General features: G+C 40.1%; 1 protein-coding gene and 1 non-coding gene across 2 annotated transcripts in view; one reads left to right on the plus strand and one right to left on the minus strand.

Annotated features, from left to right (window-relative positions):
- WNK1 (WNK lysine deficient protein kinase 1) overlaps positions 1-9,945 on the minus strand; it is a 159,492-nt gene extending 149,547 nt beyond the window's left edge. Inside the window, 1 exon segment of the mRNA XM_023256636.2 lies at positions 8,513-9,945. Within this exon segment, the coding sequence (XP_023112404.2) occupies positions 8,513-9,274 (762 nt within the window). The 5' untranslated portion in view covers positions 9,275-9,945.
- Positions 9,946-19,451: 9,506 nt separating this feature from the next.
- On the plus strand, positions 19,452-19,558 carry LOC111561498. The gene has a single exon (XR_002744151.1). It is a non-coding gene; the product is annotated as a U6 spliceosomal RNA (small nuclear RNA).
- The last annotated feature ends 3,311 nt before the right edge of the window (positions 19,559-22,869 follow it).

The following is a 22,869-nucleotide window of genomic DNA, read 5'->3' on the forward strand; positions in this document are numbered from 1 at the left end:
GTTTCAGATTCTGTGTCTCCCTCTCTCTCTGTCCCTCCCCTGTTCACGCTCTGTCTCTCTCTGTCTCAAAAATAAATAAACGTTAAAAAAAAAAATGTTATTCCCTTGATATTGCCATTCTTCTATTTAGTCTAACCCCTGGGTTCTTTCTTTCCTTTGCCCACCCATTTTGCCCTGGGAAAATTATTCTCCTCTGTCTCGTCCTCTCCCTCCCTCTCTCTCTTCTCTCTTTCTCTCTCTCTCTCTCTCTCTCTCTCTCTCTCTATATATATATATATATATATCCCCTCCTTAGATGAATTCATTTACTTGCATTATTTCAGCTATGACTAACACAGACATTTGGGAATCTACAGTTATATCCTGGACCTATGCTTTGAGCTTCAATAATATATCCAAATGCCTACTGAACTTCTTCACGGAGGTTTCACAAGTACCTCAGACTTAACATGTCAAATTGAATATATATCTCCACAGGCTTTCCCCTCCCCCCAAGAACAAAACCCGTAATTCTTTCTTATTCCCTCCCTCACCTGACAGCACAATCATCTATCCCTACCCTTTTATCTCCTTCATTTTTCCTCCAAATTCCCAATTCATCACTAAATCCTACATATTTTATCTCCTAAATATTTAAAGATTATACTCCTCTACTTCCGCCCTCATTCAGGCCATAGAAATCTCATGCTCATACCCCTAACTAAACTACATATCCTTTGTACTCCTTAAGTCCACTCTCCACAATTGCCACTAGGCAAATCTACCTAACTTCTTTGCTTAAAATTCTTTAGTTACTCTCCACTGCCTATACCTGAGTATTTGTGTGGGAGGGGTGTGTGAAGCATTCAAAGAGCATGTAAATATAAATATAATAATGATATCTAGAAATTCTTCAGCATGTTAAAGAGACGATCTATTGCATTTCTCAAAGTGACCTTAATCCACAATGACCTACCAGTCCAAGTAAGGAGAGTATCCACAAAGATATACCAGGTTATTTAGCTCAAAACTATTAGCTATTAAGATGATCTTGTCATTATTCCAAAGAAACTTTTACTTCTATTAAGAGAAAATGTACATATTAATAATGATTTGATTTACTAATTAGTTTTACCTCTCACTGTTTGGTTTATATATTAGTTTGTGTTTGATTAACATAAGACCATCCACCATGCACATACTGACAAAAAAAGACATCTGTCTCTGAGAAGCTGAACTCTGGCTACATAAAAGGCAATTATTTCTACAGAAATAATTAGTGTGGCTCTTAACTAACCTGAATATGATGATTATATCAAGTAGATTTCTAAACACTCTTTCTTAAATTATTATTTTTTTAATGTTTATTTTTGAGAGAGAGACAGAGACAGAGTGCAAGTGGGGGAGGAGCAGAGAGAGACGGAGGCAACAGAATCCAAAGCAGGCTCCAGGCTCTGAGGCTGTCAGCACAAAGCCCAACATGGGGCTCGAACTCATGGACCGCAGATTTCTTAAGAAAGCTTAAATTCAGAGAGAAACTATATTATTTGCTTGTGATGACAAACAGCTTAACTGAGGATTCTTTTCCGAAAATCATTAAACACATTCATTTAGTATAGCACACTTAATATGTCTATCTTGAAATGCTAAGATTCAAGTCGCAATACCAACAAGTAAATTCTTGGGGCATCTGGGTGGCTCAGTCAGTTAAGTAGCTGACTTCAGCTCAGGTCATGATCTCACGGTCTGTAGGTTCGAGCCCCACGTCAGGCTCTGTGCTGGCAGCTCAGAGCCTGGAGCCTGCTTCTGATTCTGTGTCTCTCTCTCTCTCTGCCCCTCCCCTGCTTGTTCTCTGTCTCTTTCTCTCTCAAATAATAAAGATTAAAAAAAAAAAAGTAAAAAAAAAAGTAAATTCTTTATGAAAGCCCATCTGAAAAATCTAAATTAATATAAACTAAGGTGGAGATATGATCAATTAAGTCAATCACAAACAAAACCAAGCAAATTACTGACATCTTTCCTCTCATGTAGAAAGAATCAATAACCAACCTTTTAAAAACTACACACAAAATTGAGTTGGCCACATGATAAAGGCACAATCCTCTCCCAAATGAAAACTTTCTTAAAAAGAGCTTCTGGCGGGGCGCCTAGGTGGCTCAGTCAGTTGGGCCTCTGACTTCGGCTCAGGTCATGATCTTACGGTTCGTGGGTTCGAGCCCCACGTCAGGCTCTGTGCTGACAACTCAGAGCCTGAAGGTCTGCTTGGGATTCTGTGTCTCCCTCTCTCAGCCTCTCCCACACTCATGCCGTGTCTGTCTCTCAAAAACGAATAAACATTAAAAAAAAAATTTTTTTTTAAAGAAGAACTTCTGGGGGCACCCGGGTGGCTCAGTCGGTTGGGCGTCCGACTTCAGCTCAGGTCACAATTTCGCGGTCCGTGAGTTCGAGCCCTGCCTCGGGCTCTGGGCTGATGGCTCAGAGCCTGGAGCCTGCTTTGGATTCTGTGTCTCCCTCTCTCTCTGCCCCTCCCCCGTTCATGCTCTGTCTCTCTCTGTCCCAAAAATAAATAAACGTTAAAAAAAAAAAAATTAAAAAAAAAAAAAGAAGAGCTTCTGGCAATTTCTCTTCAGTCTGAAAAGCTGCTCCCCTGTCTTAAGATTTAATGCAATTCCTAAAGTAACAAGCCAAAAAGTTCTTAAAACCCAACTTTAACTAAGAAGTTTAAAATATTCAACCAATTTGTAATAAGCAATAACTTATGGCCTTTCAAATTGGATTTTTTAAAGCACCATCATCCTTTTATTGTCTATAACACTTTACAGTTTTCAAGCACCTTCACATAGTTTTCCAGTTATCTTCAACAATCCAGTTAAGTCATGTTACTAATAAGTCAGCATTACAGATTAAGTTCCTTACTCAGGTCAGATAACTGAATAACATAGAACCCAAATGTTCTGCCTTCGAAGTCTTTTCCATTATATGGTATTGTATTATACTACAGTAAACTCTCCAAATACAAGATTAGAGAATCAGCTGTGGACCAAAGAGAGGAAAGTATGGAGAAAACATCCCTGAGATCTACAACTATTTTTAACTTAGAAAAGAATACAGTATTTATTAAAGTATATTGAGAATGAACTTATACCTTCAAAGAGCTCAAAGACTAGTGAAGTAAACAAAGAATATAAACAACTTCTAATCAACCTGAAGAATACTGTAAGAATGATCCCCAAAGGAAAAAGATCTTAGCAAATTCTGGAGGGCAGTAATTCAGAAAGGCTGGCATTTGAGAAAGTGACAGGTCATGAAATTACAAAGTAAGGCAGAAGACAGGTAAAGCTAAAGAATTTCAAAGCACTGATAACAACATATTCAACCCCAAAGTTCCCCCTGTAAGAGTGACAGCCAACAGTAAAGAGTTTTGCTACATGATTTTTCAAATCAAACAAAATGTTCACGGATATCCTCAAAAAGCGTAAAGAGATGCTGTATCATCACAGTTAATACTTATGTGCCAGGTCCTCCCGCAAATGTTTTACATTTATATTAATTCATTTAATTGTCACAACAACTCTATAAAGTAGGTACTCTTATTACACTCCATTTTATTGATAGGAAATTGGCCCAAAGTTGCCCAAGGTGACACAATCATTAGCTGAGTCAGGATTGAATTCAAGCAGTTTTTTTTTTTTTCAGGCAGTTAAGTTCTTATTTACTATATTATACTGCAGAAAAATAATGCCCTCTTCAAATCTAATTCAGGCGGTGCATGCTAAGTCTCACATATTTCTGCACACTACAGTGGTCCTGTTAAAAAAAGGAAAAAAAAGAAAAGAAAACCAAAAAAATCCTCAAATAGGGGCACCTGGGTGGCTCTGTCGGTTAAGCGTCTGACTTGTGATTTCGGCTCAGGTCATGATGGATCTCAATTCATGAGATTGAGCCCTGCATCGGGCTCTGAGCAGGCAGTGCGGAAGCATGCTTGGAATTCCCTTTCTCTGCCCCTCCCCTGCTCACACACACTCTCTCTCTCTCAAAATAAATAAACTTAAAAAAAAAAAAAAACTCAAATAAAATGCAAGATGCTAAAAATAAAGAACTGATACAGCAAAACCTAATAACTATTAATGAATTTTTTCATGTTATACTAACATTTTCACAAATTATAATGTGAGCATAACTACTCTTGCTACTTTTACAGCTTCATTTAAAAAATCTTAAATCTATATTAGAAAATCCAAATAACAGCTTTAGAATGATTTCTGAAAATGAGAGCCCAGTTTTAGTTGAATGTTTCCATAGAGATTAAGTAGAATGACTTTCAAATGACCAGGATCATGCACTAAAACCTGAATGTCAAGAAATGAACTCAACCACCAGATAATAATAGAGTCCCCATCTGTTTGTTTGTTTTTTTAATGTTTATTTTTTGAGAGAGAGAGACAGACAGAGTGTGAGCAGGTGAAGGGCAGAGAGAGAGAGAGAGAGAGAGAGAGAGAGAGAGAGAGAGAGAGAGAGAGAGAGAGGGACACAGAATTCGAAGCAGGCTCCAGGCTCCGAGCTGGCAGCACAGAGCCGGATGTGGGGGCTCGAACTCACAAGCTGTGAGATCATGACCTGAGCCAGTCAGCTGCTTAACTGACTGAGCCATCCAGGCGCCCCAGTCCCCATTTGTTTTTGACAAAAACAATCTTCCACTAGGAACAACTGTGATACTTAAGATGAGAAAAAAGGTAAATAATAGAAAAGGAAAACATTCAAACCCCAAAGACTAAGTAAGAAATATCACTGAAAAGTCAACCTAAATATAATTCTCAACACCTGTACCACAAAGGTTACTTCCTACAGCAATAAATTTACATACATTTTAAAGCGTATCTTACCTAACAAAATTATCTTCTTTAATTCTATTCTGTATTATTAGAAGGGAAAAGGATTACTTCAAACAAGTTACCAATCATTCTTTAATTTGCATAACAGCTACATTTGTGTTATCTCAATTTTGTTTATACTCATCAGTTACTCTGAGGCTTTAAAACAAACAAAACTCCAAAGACTATTCCCTGAAATCTTGTTCCTGGGACTGAAAATTACTGCAGATTCTCATCCTGAAAAACACGGAATTTGGCACAAATGTAAAAAAGGGCAAAAAACGAAAATCAATATTCAAGTGGAAGATTCAGTTCAATGGGTTATTTTAAGAACTAAAGCAAAGAAATAAGTTATGGTTTCTTAATCACAAACCACATCACATTTCTGCAGCACTGCTAAACTTTTCATAAAACATTAATAACACCTGTATCAACTATACTTCAGCTTAAAAAAAAAAAAAAGAAAATTACGTCCAAAAAAAAACTCATCACATACTCATGATACTCATGATGAGACATAAGCCTTAATTTACCAAAAAAAAAAAAAAAAAAAAAAAAAAAAGCCAGAGTAAAGCCAGCACTAAGTACACTGGAGCTTAACCAAAATTTATGATTTGACCTCCCCTTCCAAGTAGATCTGGAAACAATCTCATCAAAATATAAAGTGAATATATCAAGTTACCAAGCGAACTCTATTTAGAAGCAATTTGTGGAGAAAAGTACTTAAAGTAATCAAAATCATTCACAAATCTATGTATAAATACATTTTCTTTAAAAAGTTATGCTACATTTCTTAAAAAAACCAAGATGTCTCTACAGAAAAGCAATAAACTCTGCAAAGTTGGGCAATAACATTTTCTGACCAAGGCAACAGAGTACTAAAATTAAGGCATGTTATTTGCCTAATAAAATCAAGTAAAGAAATCTGCAGCTTAAAAGATCAGTTATCAGCTAAGATCCTGTGGTATCAAAGTATTACCTAGTATTATTTATTAGGAATTGATACTTGCACACTGTGACTCTTAAAATTAGCTTGATGGAAACAAGTTTGATTTATATACCACATTCACCCATTCTCTATCCTAAAAAGCCTATTTGTACATTTAAATTGATAAAATCAATACTCTAAACCATAGGGTATGGGGTCAGACTTCCCCAGAAATCTGACAGCGACTTCCACACCAAAATACAACTGCTTCATTTGAGATGTACTAATTAGCAACCTACTAAACTACAAAAGCTTTAACATTTCCCAAATCATTAGATCCTAACCAGTTTAAATTTTATTCTTTACCAATCTATGCAAGTCATCTACCTGCTCCATGATTTCAGGCTATTTATCAAATAAGTAGCTGGGCAGAATAACCTAAGATTTCTTCCAATTTTAATACACTATTTAACAACTGAATACAGAATTTCTCCTGTCTTCCTCCAGAAAAATATGTACGTTAGAAGTATACATTTAGTTAAAAAGGCTTTCCTTTCTTCCCAATGCTTTAGTAATCCTTTAACTTGTATCCAAAAACAAAAACTCAAAACTAACCTAATGAATAAGTTATTAGGTAAATGTACTGATCAAAAAACCAAAAATACTGTATAAAACATCTGGGGCTAGGAAAATCATATTTTAAAAAACAAAATGAAAAATTGCATAAACAGAGTCAAATGACATAAGGAAGTTTCTAAACCAGGGTACCACTCAGTGAACTAGGATTTGGTTCTGCAGCCAAATCCTTAACTGATTTAAAAATAAGATGGTGATATTATATATAAGGATATCAGATATTCTTTAATTTGACCATGCCCATGTCTAGACAGAGAACAAAAATCCAAAAAGCCATGAGTTCAAAGAAAAACTGAGAGGACAAAATTATTATGACATTAGGCAAATTGAGGTTTTTTCCACTGTATCATTAGTTCCAAGATAAACTATCAAAAGATTACCATTAAGGAAAACACAATTACATTCTGAGAAGTCTTGAAGCTAACAAAATTAGTCCATAAAGTGATCAACGTTTACTTGGGTCCAGTCTTAAGAAAGTAAGGTAACTAATTAAAAAAAAAAATATGTATCCAAAAGGCACCTATTCAAATATAAAACCATAACAGAAGAATAAAATCCAGGATCAACAGTAATAGGCACCCCTTGTACAAGAGAAAAGTGTCTGTATGTAGAGAATAAATGGAATTTTTGCCTGTAAACCAAAAGGAATCAGACTTAAGTTTCTGAGGATGATCAACAGGAATAAAGTCATAGTTTGACAAGATTTTTTTTTAAAGCTGCACCCTTTCCAATACAAATCACCATAAAACTGAGTTCCTTTTATTTCACAATGCCTTAGAAGTTCTACACCATTTATGTAAAACTTAAGAAATTATTATGTTCCTAAGAAGTTGTCAGTTTTTAAGTTCACCTCCTTCCACATGTTAACTTCCCTTCACATTTGATATGGCCTTGGTCATTTGGAAAGTGACATTCAAAGGGTTAAGTATTAACATATTAGTTAATGGATAAAATAAACTTCTAGATTATTGTTATTTTCATATCCTATTTTGGTCCATTTTTTTGACAAGAAGAATATGGGTAACAGGCATTTTCATGTATAATGTATCTAACTTTTTCATTCAGTGGAACTCTGCTTCTTCCAATAACCTATGTTCACTTCCGGACGAGGAGAACATTCAAGCAAGTTGCTGTAGGTCAAGCAACAAGTTACCCAAACCTAGCTATTTAAACCTAGGATATATCTGTCAACCAGAATGACACACCATGATTTACCCCATGAAAACCTCTCTGAGAGGTTAAAAGCAAAGCACCGTGAGTCCTTTAGACTCTTGTAAAAGTTTGGCTTAAAAACCTTTCATAACAAGTTTAAAATAACAATAGTGACATTACAACTCTAAAAGCACTTCTATAATTGTACATGGGTTCTTGCACTGTTCACTGTATAGAGAACGGACTGAAGACATACTAGTTTTAATTAACACTGTCAGATAACTGCCAGTTACCAAAAGGCTTAAGCATCATTAGGTGGAACAATATCAAACACTTACTGTACCCTTTTAGTCCCGAGGCATTTATTCAGAGAAGAAAATCTTTTTTATATAGTTTATATTAAATGCTTGTGCAATCACCAACTAGGATATATCCAAAGTAAGGTCATTCCCAAAGTAAGGTCATTCGTGAACAAGGTCGTTCTTATTTTAAAGTACAGCCTGATGTCAGGGATGGAAACGAGCATGTAACACACCAGGAGCTCAACAGTGCAGAGCCTCTGATGAGATGGAAATGCACAAGGCAAGAAGACTCTGTACTTTCCTAATTCAGAAACTTTCCCACTAATTCCGAGTTTCCTGCCAGACACTAAAACAATAACAAGTAGGTAATGCATTTGTACTCAGATGATTTTCATCACTCCCTCTCCAGTATCAAATCTCTTTGGCTACCAATAATTCTTACCCTACATTGGGTACCCTACGTACGTGCACAAATTCCAGTTTCTATCTCTTGCAAAGTTGGTACTCCTCGCCCCGCCCCACCCCGCCCCCAGCCCCCGAGCGAACAGTTAGATAATGACTTGTAAAGGATGAATTCGATAAACTGGCTTAACCAAGCTAAATTTAGATCCAAACCACCTAAAGATAAAGAAGTGGGGCTATACCTGCAGTTCACACCAGGCGACCTCCACAGTAGTTTCAGTGTCGAGACCTTTGTAGACGGTCTTAAAGGAGCCTCGGCCAATCTCGATGTCGAATTTGAGAAAGCGGCCATCGTTGGACATTCCCACGGCCTTGGTCTCCAGCTCTTCGATGTCATCCTGTTGCTGGCTCCGTTCCTCCTGTGGTTCCTTGGCGCTGCCGCCGCCGCCGCTGCCACTTCTGGCCGACGGAGGCTCCTCTTTGCTCCCCACATGGTTGGGCTGGGAAACTTGGCGGTCTCTGCCGGTACTGCTGGGGGCGGTCGCGGCTACAGCGCCCGCGCCGGCTGGCTCCCCGGGGGCGGCAGCGGCGGGAGGCAGCTGGGCTACCTGGGCAGCGGCGGTGGCGGTCAAGGTCTCCTCGCGGTGGGGCTCCGGCGGGGTGCTCTGCGGAGCCGCCGTGGAGACGGCGGGCTGGGGGAGAGAAAGGGGAAGGCCGGGCAGTTCCAGCGCAGTGGCGTTGGAGTCGCAGATGACGCTGCGGCGGAAGAAGCGGTGCTCAGTGGTGGTAGTGGTGGCGGCCGCGCCACGGCTGTCCTTGTCCATAGTGTGGCGGCGACGCCGGTACTCCTCTGTCCGGCCAGTTCCGGCGTCGGGCCCCGCGCTGCCCAGTTTCTCCCCCACCGAGGAATCGGAGCTGGAGCCATTCTTGGGGGAAGGCGCCGGCGGCGAAAGGAACAAGGAGCTCGGAGTGCTGCTCTGCTTCTCTGAGGCGCCGCCAGACATGGTCGGTCCGCTGGAGCGAGGCGAGCGGGTTCGAACTCGTCAAGGAAGAGAAGGCGAGGGGCCGAGCCCGAGGAGCGGCGGCGGTGTGCGGGTCCCGCTGCGACGGCTCCCGCCGCCGGCGGGTTCGGATCCACCTGGACGGCCGGCTCCTCACTCAGCACTGACGAGCCGCCCCGAAGGAGACGCGGGCCCCTGGGCCCAGTTGCGGCGGCTGATAAGGCTCACGAGGCGGGCTCGTCGGAGGGCGATCGAGGAGCTGAGCCACGGGGGTTAGCGCCTCACGGTCCGCATCCATCCTGCGGCGAGAGACGGCCGGGAAGGCTGGAGCAGCGGAGGCGCCGCAGTCATGAGGGGCAGGGCAAGGGGCCGGCACCAAGTCGAAGCGGATGCGGCGGATGCGGCGGCGGCTCCAGCTCCCCGCCGCCGCCGCTTCCCGAGCTGGGCGGGCTAGGCCCCGGGGGCGGCGGCAACGCGAGGAACGGACGGGCGCGGACTCCCGAGCGGTGGCAGCCCCACAGCCGAAGAGAGTGGGAGGGGCCGAGGAAGGAGAGGGAGGGCCGGCCGGGGGCTCCCGGTCAATCGGTCGCCTCCTCCCACACGCGCCCCCAGCTAGGGGGACCAGTCTCACAGGGCGCCCATCGACCGGACGGGAAGGGCCGACGCCTCGAAGCCTCGGTGCCTGAGGAGCGGGCCCCCCCTTCCCCGAGGCCTCCCCGCCCGCCCCGGGCCTGGCAAACCCTCGTCTCCTCCCGGGCCGGTGCCGGGGGCTGACGGAGGGAGGGAACGGTGGGGAGGGGAGGGCCGCTCACCGCGGGGCCCGAGCTCCGCTGCTTCTCTGGGCCGAGAGTAGAGGAGACCGAGAGGACTGGGTGAAGGGGGTTAGGGAGAGGAAAGAGTAGTCACCCCCACCGGGCGCCTTCTGTCACCGAAGATGTGGGCGCAGAGTGGCCGAGTGTGAAGAGCCGCGTCCGCCGGGGAAACTCTCCGCGCTAAATGGCGCCGGGAGTCTGAAGCCTCCACACAGCCCGCTCGGACCCCGCCCCCCGCCGCCCGGGGCGCCCCACCCCCACCCCGCTCTCGGGGCTCTCGCGCAGGCGTGCTAGTACCGAGGCTCCCTGGGACTTGTAGTTTTGGCATTAGAAGGATGAAAGGGACTGAGGACGAGGGAGCCTACGACTTCCGTGATGCTCTGTGGTTGCTTTACCCTGATGCCTCATGGGAGTTGTAGTTTTCTTTGGAAACCGCCCCTTCTGGAAGGCTGATGGGAGCGTCCCGGTGGGTCGCTAAACCCCATCCTTAAGTCAACGCTAGCTAGGAAAATCATTATTTAGGGTTTAATTTGCGAGAAAGGGGAAGGAAGAAAAAAAGGAAGAGGGAGGCAGGACGAGAGGAGAGACTTCCATCATGCTCCGTTGAGGCGAGAGAGAGCTAAGAGGTTGCCATGCAATGAAGGATGATCTGTTGTTCATCTTTAATGGAGAGAGCCGCAGTAGCGTTGAGTGACTGTAGGGGTGTGGGGGTGGAGGAGGAAAGCAAAGCAAAGAGAGCTAGAACCTGAGCTCAGCCGGAGGGGCTGAAGACTCCCTCTGTGGGGTCAAAGAAACTTTGTGAAGATTGTGCATGGGATTAATATTGGTTAAATGCGTTGGGGAAGGAGACGGGGAGTATTACCTCTTATCCTCTTCCCTTCCATAGCCTTTAAGGCCACATTCTCAGTTCCAGCTCCAAGACAGATATTCTGATTCTCAAAGACGGGCTGCTCTCCTGAAATCCAGGATTCATAGCGAATCCTTTGCTTTGCCAGAAAAATGCTAACGGTGCGGTGGAGGGGAGAATCCGAGAAAAGATAAGGTCCACGGATCTTTGCGTCTTTTACCACAAACTTGGGAGAGCTGAGTTCACTTTTGCCTATGTAGTCGGTTGAGCTTAATTTCCATCTTTCGTTTGCTTGGAGGCTTAGTAAAACAACATACCCTTTTTCTAGAGGTGCACGAATGTACATGTGTAACTTATTCCGTGGCTTTGGACATAGAGGAAATCTGGATCCATGTAGTTCACAGTAATGGAATGCTTTCCTTGAAAGCATCCTTAGGCTCTCTGGACCCCTTTGCTCCTAGCAACTACTCAAGATTGTGCAGGTGATGAGCACCAGGGGGCACCAGACAGAGTGGGAAAAGCCAGACCCGTCAGATGGCAATTAAGAGTCTTAGCCCACCGGGTGAAAGCGGGAGGCTCTTATACGTACGCAACAGCAAGATAGCGTCCACAGGCTCCTGCCTCTCACCAGCGCCCACTATAGAACGAACTCGGAAGCACATTTGCTAACCAAGCACCGCATTTGGAATGAGTAGTTTGAAAGCAACTTGACAAAAGATTCCTTAGCGCGAGTTTCCTAGGAAAGGCCCACGGGTTACCGGGATGAGCTCCACTTCATCTGATATGTAAAATAGTTACACTATTCTTCAATATTTTCTCAAAAAAGTACACTTTCAGGTTTACAAAAATTTGGTTTTAGCAACAAGGGTTGTTAGGTTTCATGAAGCTAACAAACTATGAACATTTTAAAATATAAATTCAGTGGGGGTAACTAGAGTACACACAGCATTGTACCCAAGACCCTTTACAATCACGCCTTATCAACATGTTTTTTCAACAACAAACAACTAAATTCATTGAAAGTAACTTAATTAACTTGAGCTAAAGCCACCCTTGCCCACAAGACTGCTCCTACTTGTGTAACGTTAGCTTTGCTCTGAGAACAGGTACAACTTTAAGTTGAATATAACCATACTGTGTACAATGGTATGTAGATTTAAAGGTTAAACTGTTTAGTGTGTATATTTTACTACAGACACTTACTTGCTGGGTTTTCTTTTTAATGCCTACCAACTTCTAATTAACAGGATATTTCTGTTACTCATTACTATAATATCCCTAATAGTACTTTCTCTTTCTCTGTCATTTCAATTATTAAGTAAAGAATTGATCCCTCTATAATTCATATAAAACATCAAGTGGCATAAATAGAGGTAGCAGAAAAAAACTCAGGATACAATGGACACACTAAGCTCAGAGATTTTTAGCTCCTGACAGATGGGTCCATAAAAATAATACCAGTATTTTATTTTCTCTCACTATATTCTTCGTTCATTTTAGTCCTTGCTCATTTTCTCAAATTGAGTCATGTTTCTATTTCCCATCCATTTTATGTTTAGATGGTGCCTGCCATTTGTTACTAACTAGTAATGAAAGCCAGAGACAGCTTTGATTTCAACAGTAGCTAAACATACAAAATCTACCTTATTTTGTACGTGGCATATTTCATAGGGTAGCTTCTTGAGGTATAGGGCGAAAAAAACACCATCTTGAAAACATTTCTCTCTTTTGTCTCCTTCCTTTTCCATGCTCCGTTGTTTTGCCTATGGATATTTTTTTTAAATTTTTTTTTCAACGTTTATTTATTTTTGGGACAGAGAGAGACAGAGCATGAACAGGGGAGGGGCAGAGAGAGGGAGACACAGAATCGGAAACAGGCTCCAGGCTCTGAGCCATCAGCCCAGAGCCTGACACGGGGCTCGAACTCACGGACCGCGAGATCGTGACCTGGCTGACGTCGGACGCTTAACCGACTGCGCCACCCAGGCGCCCCGCCTATGGATATTTTTAATGTTACCTCCCTGTCATATGGAACCCAAGGAAGAAGGGAGAGTCAGGCAATTAAACAGTGAAGAATAGACTTTTTAAAACCTTTTTTTTTTATTATAAATGAAATAAGGGGGAAGGTGGAACTTGCCTTCTTTCAAAGCATATTATAAAAGCATAGATTAAATGTATGACATTGAGATAAGCATAGATAATAGAACAGAAAAGTTAATACAGAAACAATCTTATGTATATATGAGGAAGATGGCATTTCAAGTCAGTGGAGAAAGGTTAATAAACAGTGTTTGGACAACTAGTTATTTATTTGAAAAACAAATTAGTTTCAATGTCTGCCCCCTACCCGTCACAAAATTACCATCCTCATAGTTAAGGGTTCCTGGGTGGCTCAGTTGGTTAAGTGTCCAACTCTTGATTTCAGCTCAAGTCAGGATCTCATGGTATGTGGGCTTGAGCCCTGCAGTGGGCTATGCTCTAACAAAATGGAACCTGCTTGGGATTCTCTCTCCCTCTCTCTTGCCCCTCCCCCCACCTCTGTCTTTCAAAATAAATAAGTAAACTTAAAAAAAAAAAAAAAAAGAACTATCCAAGAGCCATAAAGAAAAATACTTGACTATTTTGAAATAGACAATTCTGTTCAGTAGAACACAATTAGCTGACAGAAAATTTTGAAACCTGTATAACAAAAGACTAATATTTAAAATATATAAATAACACCTATCACAAAGGATAGTACAATCCTATAGATAAAGGGAGAGGATATGAAAAGACAGTTGAGACAGGAGGAAATCCAAATGACAGATATAAGCTTAAAAAATTGGTGAAACTCAATAACCAGGGAAAGGCAAATTAAAACAAGGCATATACTTTTCCCTTATAAAATTGGCAAAATTTTTAAGTATTTATAATATCAAGTGTTGGCAAGGGTGTGGAGAAACTCACATGTTACTAATGATAGCATAAATTAGAAAAACCTTTTTGGGGGGCACCTGAGTGGCTCAGTCCGTTAAGCATCCAACTTCGGCTCAGGTCATGATCTCACCATTTGTGAGTTCAAACCCCATGTCTGCTCTGTGCTGACAGCTCAAAACCTGGAGCCTGCTTTGGATTCTGTGTCTCCTTCTCTCTCTGCCCCTCCCCTGCTCATGCTCTGTCTTTCTCTGTTTCTCAATAAATAAACGTTCAAAAAAATTTTTTTTAAAAATAGAAAAACCTTTCCTGTGGGTAATTTGTTAGTACTTACTGAAATGTACAACGTGGGGTGCCTGGGTGACTCAGTTAAGTGTCGGACTTGGGGCTCAGGTCATGATTTCGCGTTCTGTGGGTTCAAGCCCTGCATCAGGCTCTGTACTGTCAGCTCAGAGTCTTGAGCCTGCTTTGGATTTTGTGTCTCCTTTTTCTCTGTCCTTCCCCCACTCACACTCTGTCTCTCTCTCACAAAAATAAACATTAAAAAAAATGAAATGTACAATGTGCACAGCATTTGAGCTAGCAGTTTCCCTTCCTGGTAACTGCCTTCCAAAATCCTTGCATATATGCACTGACAAATATCTATAAGAAGATCCACTACAGCTTTGTCTGTAATAAGAAATTGAAACAATCTGCATATATGCTATTATAGTAAAACTATAGTATATCTAATTTTGGGAACATCATGCAACACTAGAAGAGAAGGAGGTTAATATATATGTAGTGGCATAAAAATAGTAAGTGAAAAACTCAAGTTGCTGAATAATATGTACTAGATCATATGTTGTGTTTTTTAAATTATGTTTCTATATGTATCTAAATGCACAGAGTAAAAGTGTGAGCAGTACACTCCAAAATTAAAAGTGGGAGATTACTTCTGGGGAGTACTCTTATCTATATTGTTTGAATATCTTAATACACCCTCACTTATTGCAGACAATTTGAAAAATACAATAGAATATGAAAGTAAAAATCCCCAGCAAACTCTACTAGTCTTTGAAATATCAGCTTTTGATGTTTAGGTATCTTTCTTTCCAGAGTGATAAAAAGATTTATAATTATGTTATAAGCATTTCCAATGTCATTAAATATTCTTCGGAAACATAATTTTTAATGGCTGCATAGGATTCCATCATACGACATTACCAAGTATAAGTGTATTATGTCATCTAGAAAGAACATAGGGGAAAATATTTAAAAATAGGAATTCCTATTGGGGCGCCTGGGTGCCTCAGTCGGCTAGGCGTCCAACTTCAGCTCAGGTCATGATCTCGCGGTTCATGGGTTTGAGCCCCACATCGGGCTCTGTGCTGACAGCTCGGAGCCTGGAGCCTCTTTTAGATTCTGTGTCTCCCTCTCTCTGCCCCTTCCCTCCTCGTACTCTGTCTTGGTCTCAAAAATAAATAAACATTAAAAAAATTTTTTTAAAATAGGAATCCCTATCATGTTCTAGGCCTTAACAAGCTCTCACAGGAAGAGATGTATCAGAATTACCTAGGAAGCTACTACAAAATACACCTGTTGGTGTGTTTTACCGCCACTACCCCACCCAACCCAGGTGTGTATTTGGTGAGAGAATCCATTGCAAGCAGACCTTCACTATAAGAAATGTTTTTTTCTTTTTTTTTAAGTCTTCAGGAAAAAGGGACACCTGGCTGGCTCAGTCAGAGGAGAGTGCAACTCTAGATCTCAGAATTGTGAGGTTGAGCCCCATGTTGAGTGTAGAGATTACTGAAAAAATTAATACAAAAATAATAAAAGAAAAACTAAAGTCTTCAGGAAAACAAACATTAATGGGTGGGTTAGGAAATTAGGATTTAAACAAGGAATGAGAAACATTGAGAAAATAAATGTATTGGGAAACAGAAAAGACATTTTTTTAGTCACATCTCAATAGATTCAGAAAAATCATGCAACAAAACTCAACAAATATTAATTAAAAAAAAAAAAAACTCCAGGTGACCATAAATAAAAGGGAACATTCTCAACATGATTAAGTACATCTATAAAAAACAAAAACAAAAACAAAAAAACCTGAGTAACATCATGCTTAGTGGTAAAAGAACAAATTCTAAGATGGCAGACAAGGTAAGAATATTCACTCTTGCCATTTTTCATAACATGGTACTGGCTATCCTATTGGATGCAATAAGAGAAGGAAAAAGATGAGTGACATACACGCTATAAAGAAAGAAGTAAAACTGCCTTTATTTATAGACCTCGTGATGGTATATATAGGATATACTAAGGAAGCTAAAAAACAAACCCTATAGAACTAATAAGTGATTTAACAATGACACTGGATACAAAGTTAAGATACAAGAATTGATTGCATTTCTATATATAAGCAATGGACAATTTAAAATGTAAACATATATCATTTTAGGGGCACCTGGGTGGCTCAGTTTGTTGGGCAGCCGACTCTTGATTTTGGCTCAGGTCATGATCTCATGGTGGTGAGATCAAGCCCCTGTGTTGGGCTCTGAGCTCGGCGTGGAGCCAGCTGGGGATATTCTCTTTCCCTCTCCCTCTGTCTCTCCCCTGCTAGCGCACACGTGCACTCTCTCTCAAGAAAAAAAAAATTCTTTTTAATTAAAAAAAATAAAAAATAAAATTTAAAAATATCATTTGGCTTTCAGATATCAGCAAGTTTACAGTGTTTGATCCCTCACAGAAACATCACTTTGAACAAATATCTACACATGAAAATACCTTCACAAGAGCTAAAGATTTCAGGTCGGTATTATAGCACTGGGTGGAGCAAAGAAATAAGAAAAGATGCATTGGGAGGGTAGGAAAGACAGTTTCACATTATTCCTGTCACTCCTTCCTCAAGACCAGGCAGTCCACTACACAGAGATATATCCTCCCAGTGGGAGAAGAAGAGAGAAGCAAACACTCAACTTCACTATAGACCCCACGACTAGGTCTACCTCAGAGACAGGTGGCCCCACCCTCCCGACCAGCTCCCCTGACTCCAGCCCCCAGACCTACCCCAGTGCCAGACTGACCCCTGAGGCCCCAGGTTCCAGCAGAATCAGGGCCCAGGCCTACCCTAGTAGACCTTGGTACTGGGCCAGCCCCACAGACCCACACACTATGATTGCCCCCATGAGATCAAGCTCCAGGCCCATGCCCCATGGGCTCAGGCACCAGGCTGACCCCTTTGGACCCAAGCACCAATATTGCCTAACTGCTGACCCAAGCACCAGATCTTCCTGACCAAGGATTCCAGCAGCAAGCCCACCCATGGACACCACAAGACAACCCACCTAGGATCTCTGGATGGGCCGATTTGTAAAAGGCTTTCCCTGCTGAAGCCAGCCTGCACTCCTTCAAAGGTACATACACCAATGTAAGGCAACAAGGATCACAAATAAGGAAACATGATACCACAAAAGTAAACTCATAAAGCTCCAATAATGGACCCTAAACAAATGGAAATCTATGAACTGTCTGACAAAGAATTGAGAATAATCCTCTGTAAGAAATTCAGTGAACTACAAGAAAACACAAATAGGTAACTTAACAAAATTAGCGATTTCCTGGATATAATACCAAAAGCATAAGCACCAAAAGCAAAAATAAACAAGTGGGACTTAACATCAAACTAAAAAGCTTCTGCACAGCAAGGAAAACAAGTAGAAAAATGAAAAGGCAACATACAGAATGGAGAAACTACTTGCAAACCAGATAGCTGATAAAGGATTACTATCCCAAATATGTAAGGAACTCCTACAATTCAGTAGCAAAATAAATAAATAAATAATGAATTTAATTTAATTAATTAAAAAGTGGGCAAAGGATCTGAATAGATATTTTTCAAAAGAAGACATCCAAATGGCACACAGATATATGAAAAGGTGACTAACATCACTAATCATCAGGGAAATGCTAGTCAAAACCTCAATGAGATAACACTTCACACATGTTAGGATGGCTATTATATTATGAAAAAGATAAAAGATAATGTGTTGGTGAGGAGATGTGAAGAAGAGAATCCTTCTACACTATTGGTGGGAATGTAATTTGGTGCAGCCGTTGTGAAAAATAGTATGGAGATTTCTCAAAAAATTAAAAATAGAGCCATATGATGTAGCAATCCCAATTTGGGAAAGGAAATGAAATCCAAAGGAAATAAAAATAGGATCTTGAAGAGATATTTGCACTCCTATGTTCACTGCGGTATTATTCACAATAGCCAAGATATGAAACAACCCAAATGTCCACTGACAAATGAATGGATACAGAAGATGTGGTATAAATATACAATGAAATATTATTAAACCATGAGATAAAAGGAAATACCGCCATTTGTGACAACATAGATGAAACTTGAAAACATTATGATAAGTGAAAAAAGCCAGATAAAGACAAATATTGTATGATCTAAGTTATATGTGCAATCTAAAAAAGGAAAAAGAAAAAAAAGTCAAACTCATAAAATCAGAGAATAGCGGTGGTTACCAGGGGCTGGGCAGAGGTAGCAGTGGGGAAATGAGGAGATGTTGGTCAAAGTGTACAAAGTTGCAGTTATGTAGGGTGATTTGGTCTAGGGAGCTAATGTATAGGCAGAATGACTATACTTAATAACACTGTATTGAACACTGGAAATGTGCTAAGAGAGTAGATTTTAGGTGCACTCATCACACACACAAAATGGTAATTATGTGAGGAGATGATATATCCATTAGCTTGACCATACTCATCATTTCACTATGGATATGTATAATGGCTCATCATGTTGTACACCTTAGATATATACAACTTTTATTTTTTAAATGTAAATACAAAATTTTAAATATCACTTAAGATAGAGTCAAAAAACATACCTAGGAAAACATTTAACAAACTATGTACAAGATTTAGGTATTAAAAGCCACAAAATATTGCTGAGAGAAATTAAAGACCTAAATAAATGGATCAGAACACTCAGTATTAAGATGTCAGTTCTCCCCAAACTGATGTATAGATTCACCACAACCTCAATCAAAATCCCAGCAATCTTTTTAAACATGGAAATTGACAAACTGGTTCTAAATTTATATGGAGATACAAAGAACCTGGTATAGCCAAAACAATTTGCAAAAAGAACACAGTTGAAATACTTATACTACCTGATTTCAAGACTTAACTATAAAGCTGCAGTCGCAAGGCAGTGTGGTACAGACATAAAGATTAACAAATAATCACTGGACCAGAATAGAACATGCCAAGACACATAGACAATGGTGATAAGGTAATTCAATAGGGAAAACAAATAACTTTACAACAAATAATGCTGGAACATTTGGATGGCCATATAGAAAAAAAATAAACATTGATTCTTTCCTCATACTATGCACAAAAATAAACTCAAGATGGATCATATGCTTAAATATAAGAGTTAAGGCTCTAAAACTTCCAGAAGAAAACAGAAGAAAATTGTTGTGACCTTGGGTTAGGTAAAGAATTTTTAGGACATGAAAAGCACAAACTATAAAAGAAAAAAATTATTAAAGTGGACTTCATCAAAAAAAAAATCTGTTCTTTAAAAGAGAATGTTATAGTGCTCGCTTCGGCAGCACATATACTAAAATTGGAACGATACAGAGAAGATTAGCATGGCCCCTGCGCAAGGATGACACGCAAATTCGTGAAGCGTTCCATATTTTTTTTGGGGATGAGCACTGGGTGTTGTATGGAAACCAATTTGTCAATAAATTTCATATATAAAAAAAAAAAAAGAGAGAATGTTATAGGAGCGCCTGGGTGGCTCAGTCGGTTAAGCATCCAACTTCGGCTCAGGACATGAGCTCATGGTTTGTGAGTTCAAGCCCCACATTGAGCTCTGAGCTGTCAGCACTGCATTAGATTCTGTGTCTCCCTCTCTCTCTGTGTCTCCCTCACTTGTGTTCTGTCTCTCTCTCAATAAATAAACATTTAAAATAAAAAAGTAAGTAAGTAAGTAAATAAATAAATAAAAGAATGTTACAAAAATGAAAAGCCCGGAGACTGAGAGTAAATATTATAAAAAAAGATATCTGGGAAAAGATTTGTAAACAGAATACGTGGAGAACTCTTACAATTCAACCTTAAGATAAACAGTGCAAAAAAAAAAAAGTATGCAAAAGATTGAACAGATACTTTACCAAAGAACATAAATGAATGACAAATAAGCATATGAAAAGACATACAACATCATTAGTAATTAAGGAAAATGAAATTGAAACCACGATGAAATAGCACCACATACTCATGAGAATGTCTAAATTAAAAAGACAGAGAATACCAAGTGTTGACAAGGATGTAGAACATCTGGTTCTCCTGTATATTGCTAAATGGAATGCAATGGTATAGCCAGTTTGGAAAATAGTTAGACTTTTTAATAAAGCTGAATATACACTTACCATATGATCCACAAATCCACTGCTAGGCATTTACCCAAAAGAAATGGAAACGTATGTCCACACAGACTTATATGAAAAATTTCAAAGCAATTTTATTCATGACAGCTCAAAAAGAACAACCAAATATCTATCAACAGGTAAATGGGTAAATAAATTGTGATATTTCCATTAAATGAAATGCTACTCAACAATAAAAGAAACAGGGGGCCTGGGCAGCTCAGTCGGTTAAGTGTCCAACTTTGGCTCAGGTCATGATCTTGTGGTTCTTGAGTTCAAGCTCTGCATCTGGCTCTGTGCTGACAGCTCAGAGCCTGGAGCCTGCTTCAGTTCTGTGTCTCCCTCTCTCTGCCCCTCCTTCACTTGCACTCTGTCTCTCTCTCTTTCTGTCTCAAAATAAATAAACATAATAAAAAAGAATTTTAAAAAATTAATTAATTAAAATAAAAAAGATCTAGAGCCTCATTTGCTTTCCCTCTCCATTCCAGTTGGATTCACCCAGTCATCCAATTTGCCCTAACTCACCTTTAAACTCATTCCTCCTTTCCAAAATTTGATTTCTATTTTCACATTAATACAATGACAGTTTACTTCATAAGAAGACCATTTCTTTTAGTAATTTTTTAATGTTTATTTAGTTTTGAGAGACAGAGAGAGAAGGAGAAAGAGAGAGAGCATGAGCAGGGGAGAGGCAGAGAGAGAGGGAGACACAATCTGAAGCAGGCTCCAGGCTCTGAGCTGTCAGCACAGATCCAATTTGGGGCTCAAACTCATGAACTTTGAGATTAGACCTGAGCCAAAGTCAGACGCTTAACCGACTGAGCCACCCAGGCCCCCCCATTTCGAAGTCTATGCAAGCTAATAATCCCGTTGCATTTTAATCACATGTAGAAAATATATAATTGGGCTGGATACTATCACTAGAGCATTCTCTTGAGGAGTTGCAGGGAAGACCAAAATGAACAACTAATGAGATCCTGTTTTTTGGTACAAGCTTTGTGTTAAAGGCTTTTAACTCTTAGAGGCTCTATAATCAGCCCAAATGAAATACTTCAGTAAACATACGTTAACTAGACTAATTGTGGTGATCATTCTGCAATATATACAAATATAGAATCACTATGTTATACATCTGAAACAAATATAATGTTGTATACCAATTACACCGGAAAGGAAAGGAAAGGAAAGGAAAGGAAAGGAAAGGAAAGGAAAGGAAAGGAAAGGAAAGGAAAGGAAAGAAAAGGGAAAGAGAAAGAAATAGTTCAGTAAGGAGAGACGACCTGCTAGTCTGTGTTGTTTTGGTCACATTAAGGCTCTCAAACTAATATATTTTTTCCATGACCACTGAGAATAACAAGAGTTGACAATGGGGAAAAGGTGGGGAAGGAAATAAGTAGGAAATTGTGATAAATCGACATGAGAGCCAAGCTCCATTTGAAAGGTCAACAAATCCATTTAGATATTATGATACCTTGTCAGCTTCTAACACACTATAGGCTTTGGGTATTTATTTAATATAAAATGGGATTTTTAAAAGACCTTCCCAGTCAGTTTTTATACATATTTTTTCAGGTAAAAAATAAAAGCACCAGGGACAATCAATGTTGTGTCAAAGTTTGACCTGCCTAGTCCTGACAACAGTCCACTCCACAGTTAAAATCCCTCATCAACAATAATCCTTAAACTTGCAGCTGGCTATTTATGTAACTCTTAATTTAACTGAAGCCAGCTGTCCTAATCCTCACATTTAATTTAGGATTAAATAGTTTTCTAAGTGGGGTGCATATCTGTGTTTTTAAAAGGTAATGACATGGGGCCCCTGGGTAGCTCAGTTGGTTGAGCACCTGACCCTTGGTTTCAGCTCAGGTCATGATCTCACCATTCTTGAGTTCAAGCCCCGTGTCAGGCTCTGTGCTGACAGCATGGAGCCTGCCTGGGATTCTCTCTCTGCCCCTCCCCAGCTTGCACATGTGCTCTCTCTTTCTCACTCTAAATAAATAAACTTAAAAAAATTGTTTTTAAATAAATAAAAGGTGATGCAGTTCATGGGTTCCAGCCCTACCTTGGGCTCTGTGCTGACTGCTCAGAGCCTGGAGCCTGCTTTGGATTCTCCCTTTCTTTCTGCCCCTTCCCTGCTCACGCTGTCTCTCTCTCTCTCTCTCTCTCTAAAAAAATAAGTGAACATTAAAAAAAATTTTTTTAATTAAACATTAAAAAAATTTAAATAAATAAATAAAAAGTGTTGATGTAAAGGCATACCAAAACTGGTTATTTTACTGTAGTTTTAATTACTAGAGTGTGCTAATGGTCTTTAAGGGATTATTGTTCAGGACAGATCGATTTTAACAGCATTTTGTATTGTCTTTCAAACTGAAAGCTCTTCACATAGTCTTACTCTTCTTCCCATTTTCCCACAATCCTGCTGAGGAAGGAAGAAGAATGGGAGAAAGCAGACGGGAAAATTGTGAAAGCGAATTACAGACAGGGAAAAATAGAAAGGGAACAGTTTGGCCCTAGCCACCCAGCCAATGATTAAACTTGACTAGTAGGTGGTCTGATGTCACATTAGAACCTCCATGT

Source organism: Felis catus, chromosome B4 (genome assembly GCF_018350175.1).
Source record: "Felis catus isolate Fca126 chromosome B4, F.catus_Fca126_mat1.0, whole genome shotgun sequence".
Taxonomy (NCBI): domain Eukaryota; kingdom Metazoa; phylum Chordata; class Mammalia; order Carnivora; family Felidae; genus Felis; species Felis catus.